At 36.9% G+C, this 14,335-nt stretch overlaps 1 protein-coding gene across 1 annotated transcript in view; it reads left to right on the top strand.

Annotated features, from left to right (window-relative positions):
- The window catches only part of LOC129254009 (protein virilizer homolog), a 45,170-nt gene extending 32,248 nt beyond the window's left edge, over positions 1-12,922 (top strand). Inside the window, exons 24-32 of the mRNA XM_064095126.1 lie at positions 621-853; positions 1,622-1,910; positions 2,579-2,830; positions 3,502-3,614; positions 4,171-4,247; positions 5,336-5,505; positions 6,276-6,487; positions 8,508-8,831; positions 10,979-12,922. Coding sequence (XP_063951196.1) covers positions 621-853; positions 1,622-1,910; positions 2,579-2,830; positions 3,502-3,614; positions 4,171-4,247; positions 5,336-5,505; positions 6,276-6,487; positions 8,508-8,831; positions 10,979-11,069 — 1,761 coding nt within the window. The 3' untranslated portion in view covers positions 11,070-12,922. The remainder of the gene's footprint in view (positions 1-620; positions 854-1,621; positions 1,911-2,578; positions 2,831-3,501; positions 3,615-4,170; positions 4,248-5,335; positions 5,506-6,275; positions 6,488-8,507; positions 8,832-10,978) is intronic.
- The last annotated feature ends 1,413 nt before the right edge of the window (positions 12,923-14,335 follow it).

The following is a 14,335-nucleotide window of genomic DNA, read 5'->3' as shown; positions in this document are numbered from 1 at the left end:
ATGTAGTTTGATTTTATGGCAAGGAAACTCGCCTTGAATCTCAGGCATCTTCCTGTGCGGGGGTGGTGTGGTGGGGGTGGACATGTGTGCATAACATAGCAGGGAATGGTCGTTTTTATGCAATAATTGTATTTTGTGTCATGCATGCCATAGTGGTTTGATTTGGGGAAATAGAACTGGGATTCATACAGGATATCGCTTGGCAGTTTATCACGAGATTAAATTCCTAAGGTGTTTGGAAAAAGATGTGAAATGAGTAACATTCTCTTTGTAAGAAGCATTCAACAGTAAAAAGTGAATATTCACGAGTACAATTGTACAAGATTTTGCACAAGATGAAATTAAGATGTTCTATTCAGTGAGGCATAGCCGAATTTAAAGTCTCTTTTATTCACTGAATGCAAAATATTGCACCATTGCATGACAAAGAATATTCACTAGTTGTGTTGTATAATGCCTCAGAAATCAGTGAAAATAAGAAGAATAAGAAATGAGGAATGGATTATTAAAGCCGAGAACCCCACCCCCCCCCTCCCCCTGAAAGGCAGCATGCATAGCTGGCCATGTTGATGGTAATGGATATATTTACTCTGTCACATTCTACATTTTGTAATCGACAGACCTTTTTGCAGTCCATCTGTGACCCTGAGATCACCCTCATGTCCTCCGAGACCATGCTGATGAATGAACATCTATCCTGCAGCCTGCCCTCTAGGGAGCACATGGACATGGTCTGCGGAGCATTGCTGGATCACGTGACCTGTCCTAACCATTCCTACGCAAGCATCCTCCCAGCTCTTCGCATGCTGACCATGCTCCTGGATCACAACTATGGCTTCTTCCATCTTAAGAGGTTAGATCTGGGTTCGGTAACACAAACAATAGCGATTGATCATACGCTTGATTTTCACGATTGATTGTACAGTGTAGTCAATGGAATCAATCGTAGAAAAGTGTTCTACGATCATTGCTAAGTTTTGTGTTCCGGGCCCCAGGAGTCCTTTAACCCCAAAGCCAGATCTTGTACCCTCCACTGGACAGGTCTTGTGTAGTGACCCGACAAGAAGAAGAAGCTTGCATCGAGAATAGGGCAATCCTTGTACAAAATCTCTGGATGTGAACATATTTCAGTATTCAATGGGTTCAAGCTTACTCTGACATGGCTAGAAGAGCTGCCACAACAAACCTAGGAATATTTATAATATTCAACTTGAATTGACAAACTGCTACATTTATGTTGATTACTTTTGGGGAGTTTTTTTTGTTCCGCTCATTGTTAATTGATTTTTGTCCAGCATTGTGTGCACAATTTGATTGATATATTTTGATCTTTGAGAATTTGATTTATCGAAAGATTTTTCTAGCCATTTGGCAAACAAGGACTTTGTGTTTGGCACTTTATGTCCCATTTACCTCATATACAAAAATGTAGCAGAGGTTTGTGGTACCATGACAGAATAGCACATTGATCATCCCCCATTTATGTATTTTTGTTTAGGCATTATGTGTTCAGTATTTTGAATGTTTATTTACCAAGCTTATGTGAAGATGTATTGAGAAATAAAACTGTGTTAAGAGAAATGAAACTCATCACTAGTATGTATCTGCATTTGATCATCAGCTCATTGGACAAGAGACCTGGAGCCTTCCACAGTCTCCTGGGTCGTCTTACAGAGGCCTTCAGTAGGGAGAGCTCTGACTACCTCTCCACCCTGTCCAACACACTGGACCTGCTCCACCTCCTCCTCTCCAGGGAGGGAGACCAGGAGACAAGTATGGGGGAGGAAGGTGGAGCTGCAGGATCTGGAGGGTACAGGACACTAGCCATGGATGTCACGGAGCTGGGAGAGTCCTTGAGGTGGTCTGAAGATGCTGCACACCCGCTGAGGAGGTTGGAGAAGATTCTTGTGGTATGTGGACTTGTCTTTTGGAATGACTGATAACTAAGTTTTGATTAGTTCATTGTTATAACAAAGGAATGTTGAAAATTCAGTTGGTTAAAGGAGTGATTTTATCAGTAAGTGAATAAGGTTCGAAACCAAGTTGATGCACTAGTGCCCTTTGATAAGACATTTATCTTCATTGTCAGCTCCTTGAAGACGCGACTCATTTGGTTATCTGATTACTTACAAGCATTCATGTATTTTTCAGCCTGGTCAATCTCTTAAAACTAAGGGAAAATGAGACTTAAAATCATGGAGAGTGGATGGGACTGTTAAAAGTTAATCATGTCAGAATTTAATCTTTTGTTTTACATTAACAAAACTTAATGGTCATTAAATATAAAAGCGTCCAACTTTACAACAGAGTATTTAATAAAATATGAATTATTAGTGAATTGATAACAACAAATATCTACTTTAATATCATTAATTAATGTATTCTTATATTGCTTGTAACTCTTACATTCTTTTACCATTTGATTCATGATTTTAGGGCAGTTTTATCAAAATGATAGTGGATTCGTTTTTAGGCTTACATCTGTCAACCATGACACACTTGAACTCTTCAAATTATTACCCCTGCTCTAGCATAGTTGCCCATAACATCCATTACCTTTCTCTTGTTGTTAACCTAGGATTGTTGTAAGCACGATGAGACGATGGAGCATCTCCTGGACACCGTGACCTCTCTCCTTCAAGCCTTAGACAACCCTGAAACCAAGCTATCCAACCCACCGTACTCCATGCTACCCGATAGTTTGACCCTCCATGACCAGTTCAACGGCCGTCTTGTCTTCTACGTGACGGAGGATGACGACGAGCGGGGGACCACGGGAATGTGGATCGGGCTGCCTTCCCTCGATGAGCTGGATACCGAACCAGAAATGGTAAGAACAGGGCTAGGTAACATAGAGCTTAGCAATTGAATATAAAATGATATTATATGATTGATTGCATTGCCTACAATGTACGATCATTCATGAAAATCAATTCGAGCATCAGTTGCTAAGCTTTGTGTTACAGGAACCCATGTCTATGTTTCTTGAAACTTCTTATTAGTGGCAAGTTAGAAGCTACTGAAATGATGAGATCTTATTAATGAGAGTTAATTTGCTGTAGAATGGTAGTATGTTATTGTTAACGTTTTATTTGAAACATGGTTTGGTTTATAGGAAAAGACACTTAGGCCTGTGGCCTAAATTAAACCCTGGTTTAAAGTTGTTGTTCAATTATGGAGAGCCAATTGGGGCACAAATCCTTAGTTCACATCCAATTTATTAACTCAATTGATACTCAAATTGTTCATAAATGTCTGGGAGTGATAATTGAAGTATTTTTCTTCATTATGAAAGCAAAGGGAAACAAAATAGTAAATATGAGAAATATGCAATATAAGCAGAATTTTGGAGTTTTTAGCTTCCCATAATTTTTGCACATAGTTAGACCGTGGTCTATGTTAAACCTGACTTCAGAATACGGGCCTTAATGTCATGACCCCTGGATAATACTTGTATTTCTTCTGTTAATGCTGATGAACCCTATTTCATTCGGTATGCAGGTTCGCTGTGACCTGGAAGAGATCAGAGCCAAACTATTGCCAAACTTTGACCTTCAATCAGAACTTGCAAAGGGACTTGGTGTGGAAGATGTGTCACCTGACAAGAAGAAGAGGTATGTCACATGATCTTTGATTTGAATCATTTCACTTTGTGATGTCTAGATTCTAAGCCAGGTCTAGTGCTGACAAAAAGAAATGTTTTCTTAAAAGCAGGAAAATTACAATAAATGTTGAATTATGAAAAAGTTAGTCATTGAATTGTATTTTATTTTTTCAGTAATCCATAGAAATTAAAAAAAGTCTTATTTAGACATATCTTGTGTTTTTATGCCAGAAGTACTATGGAAATTCTCATTGATCACCTGATTTTCTTTTTGTTATTAGTTGTATATTTTATTATTTCATATTATGTTTATATTCACTCTTTAATAAATCCAGTCTACATTTTCATTGAGCTTTAGCAAACAATTTTTCTCATTTTCTTTCAACAATTAATTTGAAATATTGTGTCACTCTGTGCTCAATTTTATTTCATATAAATGATTTCAAAAGCCTAATTCACTTGCTCCACTAAAAGGTGTTTGTTGAATATTGCAGTCAATGCGGTCAAATGTAACTTGATATTTTCATAGCTATGTATTTTAATTCTCCTGTGATTTATGTATTCAGGGGCTTGACCAGACGATACAACCCTCTGACATTCAGTTCAGGGAACAAAGGAGCGAGTGGAATCCGTCGAGCACACAGTGAGTATCGTGATCATGCCCCCATGATCTATCTTATGATGAATATCATTCGTAAGTCGGGTAAGACATGTACCAAAGATAAGGTTCCCAGCCCAGCAGGGAAATCAGGGAAAATTATTTTACTTTTTGCGAGTCAGGCAAAAATCAGGGAAAAATGCATTAAATGAGAGGAAAATCAGGGAATTTTGATCGGCCCATAAGTCAAAAGCAAGGTATTCAGTCATACTTCATTAGATTTTGTTGCATATCAAAACAACATACATTGAGTGACTGGTTATGGTGGTTTTTTTTTAGTGTAGCCTCTTTGACTGCAGTACAAGTACTGGTAGCTGTAGCACATGACCTAAATAAGGCCTCTAACACTGAAAATATGTGTAATTCATTGCAACAACTTAGAAAACATGCGAAACTGGGAATGGGTTTAAATAATTATCAGGGAATTTTTAAACTTCATCAGGGAAAAATCAGAGAATTTTGTTTTCTTGAAAAGCTGGGAACCATGAAAGAGTTACAAGTGATTATGTGTCTTTGTATTACAGGACATAAGAACACCTTGCCAAAGTCATGATCTTGTTTCATGAAGAGTTATGATTACAAATGCACAATTTCAATAACAAATTTACTATCAGCCAATCAGATCGAAGGATTTCAGTAGCTTTTAATTGCTATTGTATATTTATTATTGTGACAAGTTTGATAAAACGGACCCCAGGGCTGGGTATTCCTGCAGGATTCCCGCAAGTGTCTTCACTGTGAATCCTTACATTTCATCGTAGAGAAACAAAAGCCGCATAGTGCCTTAATATTGGGATTCTTGCAAAAGCCATTGCAGCGTCTTTCCTGTAGCCGAATTGAATTTCAATGATGGGATGTGAGGTTAACTATGAAAAGCCGCTTGCGAGATTACTGCAGAAAAGACCCGGCTGTTGATTTTTGTAAGCCACCTCAGTCATTTCATCAACATTTGTTGCAGATCTGAAAGTGACCATTTTGTCACACAACTTGGGACATGATCACATGACTAAAAGATGATGCTATGCATTGTAACATGACTTTTACAATTCTAAATCTCTTTGTTACCATGTCAGGAGGCTATGGAAGACCAGATTTTGGTCGAAGAGGGCGTGGTGGATACGATCTCTTCCGACAGCGTGCTCAGAATACCAGTAGACCGCCCTCAATGCATGTTGATGATTTCATGAATGCAGAGCAAGATCATACAGGTGGGCAACAACAACAGCAACAGAAATCACAAAGAGTAAGTAAATGTATTTTCATCGTCTGCCAGAAGTGTGAAAATCTATAATCGTACAGTATTGTATTTATCCTTAAAGTGATGATAAATAAAGTTGAAATTTATTTATGGGTTGTTGCCGTAAATTTAGGAACATAGTTATAAAGGGTACTTCATGAATATCTTCAGTATGATTCGCTGTGAGGTTGTCTGTAATTGTCAACATTAAACTCTCTGGCCCGTATTCTGAAGTCGGGTTTAACTTAAACTCAGGTTTAAAGTTGTGGTTTAAGTATGGATAGCCAATTGTTACATAATCACTAACAGTAGAGATATCATACTTTCAGCTCATTCGGCTCTCAAATCATTCATAATTGTGTAGGAAGTATAAATAGATGATTGTCTTCACCATCGATGAATCAGGAAAGAGCACAGTAAACATAAGAAACATACAACTTAATAAAAATTTTGGTACTTTTGGCTTCCCATACTTAAACCACAACTTTAAACCTGAGTTTAAGATAAACCTGACTTCAGAATACGGGCCTCTTTGTTCTCTTATGGAAATAAAAGAATATTAACAAATGAACACTTGGAAATTGAAAAAAAATATATGAGTTTATGTGTGTCTATGTTGGTACTTAGAATGACCCAAACTGAACCATATTCAGATTGTAAATTGTTCTTCCCTTTACTGAATTCAGTAATTCCCTTTAACAGACTTAGTACTGTGATCATCCATATCCAACATGCAATGGGTTGATGATAGTTTCATGTTTCGTTCTATCCATCAGGGTCCACCAGGAAGGAGCATACGAGGTGACTTCCAGAGGGGCGGGATGAGAGGAAGAGGTGGTTTCCATAACAACCAAGGATCGTGGAATGGACCGAATTACAGAAGAGATGATGGTAGTCCGATGGGACGAGGTGGGCGTGGTCGAGGTCAGTGGGTCAATCGACAGCAAAGGCCCTTTGAAGGTGGACCCAGGGGATTCCCCCAAAGGAGGTAAGAGAATAGCAGTGGGCTCCCTCGCTCAAAGCTCAGTCAGAGATCCTAGCATATGTTTTTACGATTGATTGCATTGACCACAGTGTAAAATCTATCATAAAAACTGTCCAACTAATTGCGAAGGTTTGTGTTAGAGGGCCAGAGTGTTTGTGAGTACGAATCATCATTGTAAAAATCAAAGAAACTTGAACATTTTCCAGATTAAAGTTTTGAAATTGATAATACATGATTTCACTTGTCCCAACAAGTTAGTAATAATTGATAATATGGAGCTTTTATATAGCGCTTAATACAATACAGTTTCTAAGCACTTTACGATTTAAACAGAACGTAAATAAAACAAGTACAATATAATAAATGTAAATAGAAACAAAGAATGAATATAAGTGTACAACTTTTAAGAGGTAACTAATGTCAATCATATAAACAACAAATCAATAAATGAAATAGCAAGAAAATAACAGATAACTGGTAATTATTGCTCTATATTATCCATTATAATTATGATCTTCTTTCTAGAACTAGGGAGCATTCCATGAATGTTTTGTCCTTCAGTTTTTACTGACAGCTGTGCTGTTATAAGCTAGTAAAATCCATGTATGTGATTGGTTGAGAGAAAATTTGTATGAAAATCCGTGAGAAAATGCCACATGAAATGCTATCCTTATGTCAATGTGTAAAGGCCACCGCACACCTTACGACTGTTCGCGATCCGATTTTGGAACAAATCGCATTTTGCTCATTTTCTGAAAATGTGCATGGAACATATCATTTTATTTGAGGTTAAAATTAATTGAAAGAATACTAATATAACCATTTTGAAAGATTGCAAGCCATTATTTTGGAGTAAAGGCCAAATTAGTTTCAAATCGTAACCAATCGTACGACTGCTATGACGTCATTACGACTAGATATTAAATTCGCTTTTATTCTTAGAAGGATGATAGCATAGACACAGATTTGAACATAGGTATTCGTACGATGATTTAGAACATTACACAGTAAGATATTCCAAGTCTCAATATTAGCATCAAAGTCTTCTACATTGTATTCTGAAATCGGGTCGCAGACCAATCGTAAGGTGTGCGGTCGCCTTTATTCACGCAGTTATGCTTGTTCATTTGAATACATACTGTTAGTTGAAATTAGAGAAGTTGAGAATGCAATATTCTCTGTCTATCAAATGAATGTTCTTTTTGTGAAAAAACTGCAAATTCAATTTAATTAATGATTCAGCAAATTATCAAACTCTGGAATGGAGGTCAAATTATTGTGAAAATGCTGATATTTCATGACAAGTATTGGGTTTTGTTACGACATCATGTATCTGAAAAGTGCAAACACTGTGCTTTGAACAGTCACACATTGACATTTTGCAGCGTCACCCATATACAATCCATACCAGTGTGCTATTCTTGCCTAAGTAATATATTTTTTTGTTTGTTCAAGAGTGTCTATCCCAGTTTCGCAATCCAAACAAGGTTTAAAATGTGGTTTTAAAATCACTGGATACAACATTAATGTTACTAGTAATATAGGCATGTTGAGATAAAGCACAGACATGTTTTCTCCATACAAGCTGATGGTACTGGGGAAGTTTACATGTGTTGTGCAATGAAAGCAAAATGGCAACCATTTTGAGAGCTTTATGAAGTGGCATTGCCCTGCCCATATTTTATTTTTTCCCCTTTATGCTACCTTAAGTCGTGTGTTATTGAAAGAAGAAAAGAAATCACTGATATTTTTGTTAGATCTCTTACATTTATACAACATTTTTATGTTAAAAAACAACCAAGCAAATGATTGGCATCTAATACACTGTATTCATAAGAATTATATAAATAAAAAATGATAATAGTATTCGCTCATACGTAGCACTTTTAAAATACATCGCGATGACGTGCCTAGCAATATAGCAAAGGTTGAGAGTATGTGATACTATAGTGAATGCCAGACGAAAAGTCACATTCACCAAAATAAATTTCCTTGTTTACAAAATTTCTCTCTTTCATACCAGTCGCTCTGATGGTGGACCAGACAACCGGATGGGACCACGAGACCAGTCGTACAACCGGAGCGGAGGGGGTCACGACAGGGGTTACCAGCCCCACGGTGGCCCCAGGGGTGGTGGAGGAATAAGAGGAGGAAGGGGCGGTAGTGGCAGTGGTGGTGGTAGCGGGGGCATGTCAAGGGTACCCTTCAGCCCAAGACGAGGGGCAGGTGGCAGTGGTGGAGGAGGTGGACGAGGAGGAGGTGGTGGTGGAGGTGGTGGAAGGGGGTATAGACCCAGCAGCTCACAAGGTGGTGGAGAGAGATGGGGAGGCATGGATAGTGGAAATAGGTGAGTACTGATGTAAATACTGACTGATTTAAAAGGAAAGTTCAGAAAAAAAAGGAACATATAAGTGAAGGTTGGTAAAAATCCATCAAAGAGTAACAGCTTTTTATCATTTAGATTTTTGACGTCTTGTGCGAGCAGCTTCACTATATGTCATGTGAAATAAATTCCATAAAATGTCATCTTCTCAGAAAATGTTGGGTTACATTGGTGCATTCATTATGTCACCAGACACATAATTTTAGATAAGACAAATCTTTTAAATTATGAACCATTGAAAAAAATGGGAATTAATTGAATCCATATTACATGACATAAAGGGCAGCTGCTTGCGTGTGATATTACAAATTCTAAATTTAGAATCGTCAAAACTCTGACTTTTATCCTCTGTTCGAGTTTCATGAAACTTTAAGCAATATATCCTCTCTCTTTTTTTATTATTATCCCCTTTGAAATATGTTGTTGTTGAGAGCATGAATCAGGCTTCTGAAATCTCCAAATTCCAGCTTCTGGTTCAGACATTCCTCATATTTCTTTGCCTATGAGGAAGGCTCCATAATTATCTATTCTCCTGCTATAGTTTTTTTTTAAATAGTTATAAGCAGTAATTCCCAATGTTACAAGTGCTACTTAAGTGAGCCTTACCATCTACCAAGTGATTATTAGTAGAATGAATCAGGGGAAAATACATTGATTATATCATATTTCCTAATCAAGCTTCAAGAACAATTAACCCTTTAGAGACCGACTCTGCATATATATGCGCTGGAGTCCATGGAGAACATGTCTTACAGAGAAATCAGTCTCCAGTGGGTTAAGATAATTCTTCTGGAGTCAGAGTAAAGATATATCTTCATTAGTCTGTCCATCAGCAATTCAAGCTGAGAAACTTGTGTACCTTTCATTCCAGTCTATTTTTAGACTAGGGTATTCCCCATATGCATCATTATGGTATGTCTGGGATTGAAAACATCTGTAATGTGAAGTTCACAGAGACGGCATGGTTTTTGTATTATGAAATGTTTTCACTGCTGGGGATTTTACGTAGCTGGGACAGAGCCAAACAAAACTGTTATCTTAGCAAATGAAAGCAAATGTAGAGAGGCAAAAGGGTTGGTCTGTGAGAGTAAATCATGTTATGAAATAGAATTTATGGCAGAGTAGCACTATTTCTTGAAGAAAGAGCGATTTCTTGGAGATTTAAGTTAAGAAGTGGTGTAGTCTGGGAATGTATTAAAAAATACCAGCAGTTGTTATCCATTTAAAGGCCAAGAATACCTTCACCACATATGGATTTGAATAAATTTATAAGTAATCAGACAAGCATAAAACAGAAGTTGTCATCAAAAAGCATATGTAAAATAAGAAAATTGTGCCATTTTTTAGTTTCAATTTTTTTTAATCAAATAACAGTGATATGGTAAATGTGGTCGGTATGCAAATGAAAGAGAGGATGATGTCACAGACTCCCTATTACTTTTTTTTGTTTTTTGCTCCTAATATGTAAAGTGTGGTTTAAATACCTTTGTATAACATAAAATTATCTGCTTTTGTAACTTATTCTGATTCAGTGTAGAGTCACTTGATTAGATGATCCATAAATATTGAAGTTTTTAAAATCAGATATGATATAATCAAAGAATCAGTTAGTGTCACCGTTGGCTGTCATAAATGTATTTCTGTTTTCTTAAGTAATGTAACTTTAGATGTGCCTTAAACTCATTGGCCTGTATTCTGATTGCAGGTTTGACTTAAACTCAGGTTTAAAGTTGTGGTTTAAGTATTGAAAGCCAAAAGTATCAAAATTTTTATTAAGTTGTATGTTTCTTATGTTTACTGTGCTCTTTCCTGATTCATCAATGGTGAAGACAATCATCTATTTATACTTCCTAGACAGTTATGAATGATTTGAGAGCCAAATGAGCTGAAGTATGATATCTCTACTGTTAGTGATTTATGTAACAATTGGCTTTCCATACTTAAACCACAACTTTAAACCTGGGTTTAAGTTAAACCTGCTATCAGAATACGGGCCATTATCTTATCTGAGTGTACTTTCTTTTGCATGTATGATTTCAGTCAATTTATAAAATGAAATAATTCACAAATGTTCTTGTTTGATTCTACTTTGTCTCATTGATTCATATAAGGTTCCTGACACCTAAGCCGATGCGAGGGAATAGGATGGGAGGAGGTAGCCGTGAAAACCAAGGCAGACATAGTCGATCATTCACCAGGTAGATCAACAAAGACAGCTCTCAAGGATAATAACTGCTCAGATGATTGTAGCAGACGTGGAAAACCTGCAGACAGAAAGGACGTAATGAGTGCCATAGCAGACTAAGCCACCCCTTTACTAGAAAATTTAGTAAACTGTGATATGACAAACTTGCTTTACAGAGAGATCACTAATGTCCTTTGGAAAGGCACTTATCCACGTTTATCACTCTCCACCCAGGTGTTAAATGGGTACCCGGTAGGATGTGTTAGTCAGTGTGATTAGATTGACATGTGTGCACCGATAAACGGTTGCCTGGCCAGGATACTCCCCAGGGCGTGGAGATGGTGCACTTTATGTGTGGAACAGTGATGGATCGTATGACTGGATAATAATAATTACAATGTAAAGCACTTAGAAACTTGAGTATGAAGCGCTATATATGTTATTATTATTGTTGATATCAATAAACTGAAACACAATCCTCTTTGTACAAAAGTGGAACAGACAGTTGACATCATTTATTCTGCAAAGATCAACACAATAAAATACTTCTTTGAAGAGGGCCATCACACATGGATTGACAGCACGTCCCACTCTGCACAGAGATCAACAAACTTGAGACACTTCTCAAAATTGCTGTTGCCTCAATTAGCTTCTACATGCACTATTCTGTAATCTTAGAAATTAAAGAGCAGTTACTACTTCATATTTCAATAGTATCATGTAATGTGGGAAACCCCAACTGATTGAAAAATGTCAGGAAAGATGCTTTGCCAGGTTCAGGCTTTGAATACTGGGAAATGACACGTATACCATTCACATGTAATGAATAGCTTTCCAATTTGTTATTTTGCTTTGTAACAAGACATGTCTATCACATTATCTTACATACCGGTATATAAGATGCTCTTAATTTGATGGATAAATCTCATGATAGTGTTATATGATTGCTAAGGGGGCATAAGAGAATAGTGACATAGTGAATGATTGATGTGAACAGTCACCTTGGGGGAGTGTTCATGAGCAATTCTTTTTTCTTTTCTATGAATAGATTGAGTTTAAATGTCATTTTCCAACTCACACAATACATTTAATGTTTATCTGTTTGTATTGGCTAAATGTAAGTTTGTTGGTGTTTTGCCAGCCCATGCAGCACCAAAAAATATATGAAAGGAACCACAAAATCAAACATTATGCAAATATCACTTTGTCGTTTGAACCATTTCAAGTATAGTATCAATGTGATGTTGATCATGATATGATTTAAAGCGTGGATTTTCAGAGATATATATGTTGGTTTACATGTTTATCATCGACAGGAAATCTGAGATAATTAATTGAAATTGAATAAATTGACTTATCTGACATTAAAACAGGATTTTTTTTAAACCTTGTTAGGGTTAAAGATAAACACTATTGTGATCTTCATGTAGGTGTCATATATAATGATATGAAGATTTAAGATTACATTTGATGTGTTAATGATATATCAACACATTTACCTGCACCTATATTGCAATTCACACCCTGATACACTTAAAAGTGAGACAGCTTATATGATTGTCTCATATCCTCACAGATCTAAGAGATGTCATAAAATGCTTATGATTGATAAATGCAATTATTCTTATACAGCTTGTCAGCTTGAGACATGCACCCATTTAATTCTTATTTTTTGAATCGGTTGTTGTACATAAAAACCCTTGGTCTTTTGTAAAATATTCAATGATCTTGATTTTTTTTATTTGAAAGCTGTGTTAGCTGCTGTATGTGTACAAAACATGTTTGTGAGCACATTGAAATGTCAGTACATTAATTGTGATTATTTTGTAAATAATCTTGACCAAGAATAAAATCACACTTTTTCATGAGATCTTACAGAGTACAATTGTTTTTATCCTTTGGTGCGGTCTGTAATATCATTTAGTAGATTAATCTAGGGACTCATGGCATATTTCCCTACATTTTTTATCGATAACAAATATTTCTCTCTACCAATGAAATGGCACCATTTCAGTGATTGATAACAATACCTTGTAATTTTCTTTTGATAATCAGCTGAGATTTACATACTTTGCCACCTTTAAATCAGCATTGATATTTTAGATGAAACACCTTATTCACTGGCGGATCCAGGGGGGATCTGCCCCTGACCTTCTTGATATTACTTTCTAGAATCTAGATTATATTGACTCAACATTCAGTATTTTCTTGTCTCCGCTAGATTTTTGTTTCTCACTCATGGACATGTTTTTTATCGGAATGTAAATAGTTCATGCTCTCTGTCTCTCTCACCTGTGGTAGCACCAAGGAGGGGACTCCCCTCCCTCTCTGAAATTGACACACACCCACATGCACAAAATTGTAGAGTAACCAGCCCTTCACCACTTTAATATTTCTGATGCCGCCACTGTTTCTCCCATTTTTCTACATCCTTCTTAGTCTTTCCCTATGTTATTTGTGATATATTATATCACCCTCCTGCCTCTCTCTTCCTCCATCTCCATTTTAATGATCTTTCTCACATTTCCATTTCTAAACTCTTTTTTTTTATTGCTAACTGATCTCCATCCTCAAATCACTTTTCTTTTCTCTCTCCACACCCCTCCATAAAAGATGATTAGGAAATGTTAAACACGAAATTGATGCAATAGAGCAGGCAAGAGATTGATACTAGTGGATATACCATGTCTCTTTGAATGAATCCACGAAATATGACGTTAGAAATGTAAAGATTGCAGTGTAGTGATAGAAACACGAGAGGAAGGTGTGAATCGAGGGGGGGGGGGGGGTGACAGCAATAAAAATATAACAAAAACTGGGGATCGTGGAGGGAGAGAGACAGAGAGAAGCAGAAATGAAAAAAGAGGTTTACCCGAAGATAGAAGGAAAATATGTGAGTGAGAGAGAGAGAGTGGGGGTGGACTGGACGGGTGCCGACTTTTCTTGAGCCGAGCAGTTGCATATCGGGTATATCGCGCTCTTACTGCATTGCGCAATTCTCGGGCTAAGTGTCACGTGACCTAAAAACTATTGCAACACATCTTCAAAATCGCAGTGATCCCATTGAAATGTACCATTATTGATCTTCAGTAACCTGGATGTCCAGGGGCTGACACGTGAGAAATAAACCAGTATAAACTTTTCGAAATTTCGTTTAATGGAAAGAAGCTATGGTGAGTGGGGGTCTTGCAGCATTCAATATGATTTCATATTTAATTTATATAAATAGAATAAAGAAAAGATAGCGAGAAGATAAGTGAAGCGCAAACGGATCACCTGAAAA

This window comes from Lytechinus pictus, chromosome 2 (genome assembly GCF_037042905.1).
Source record: "Lytechinus pictus isolate F3 Inbred chromosome 2, Lp3.0, whole genome shotgun sequence".
Lineage (NCBI taxonomy): Eukaryota > Metazoa > Echinodermata > Echinoidea > Temnopleuroida > Toxopneustidae > Lytechinus > Lytechinus pictus.
Note: the sequence above shows the minus strand (reverse complement) of the source record. Positions and strands in the feature narration are given on the sequence as shown.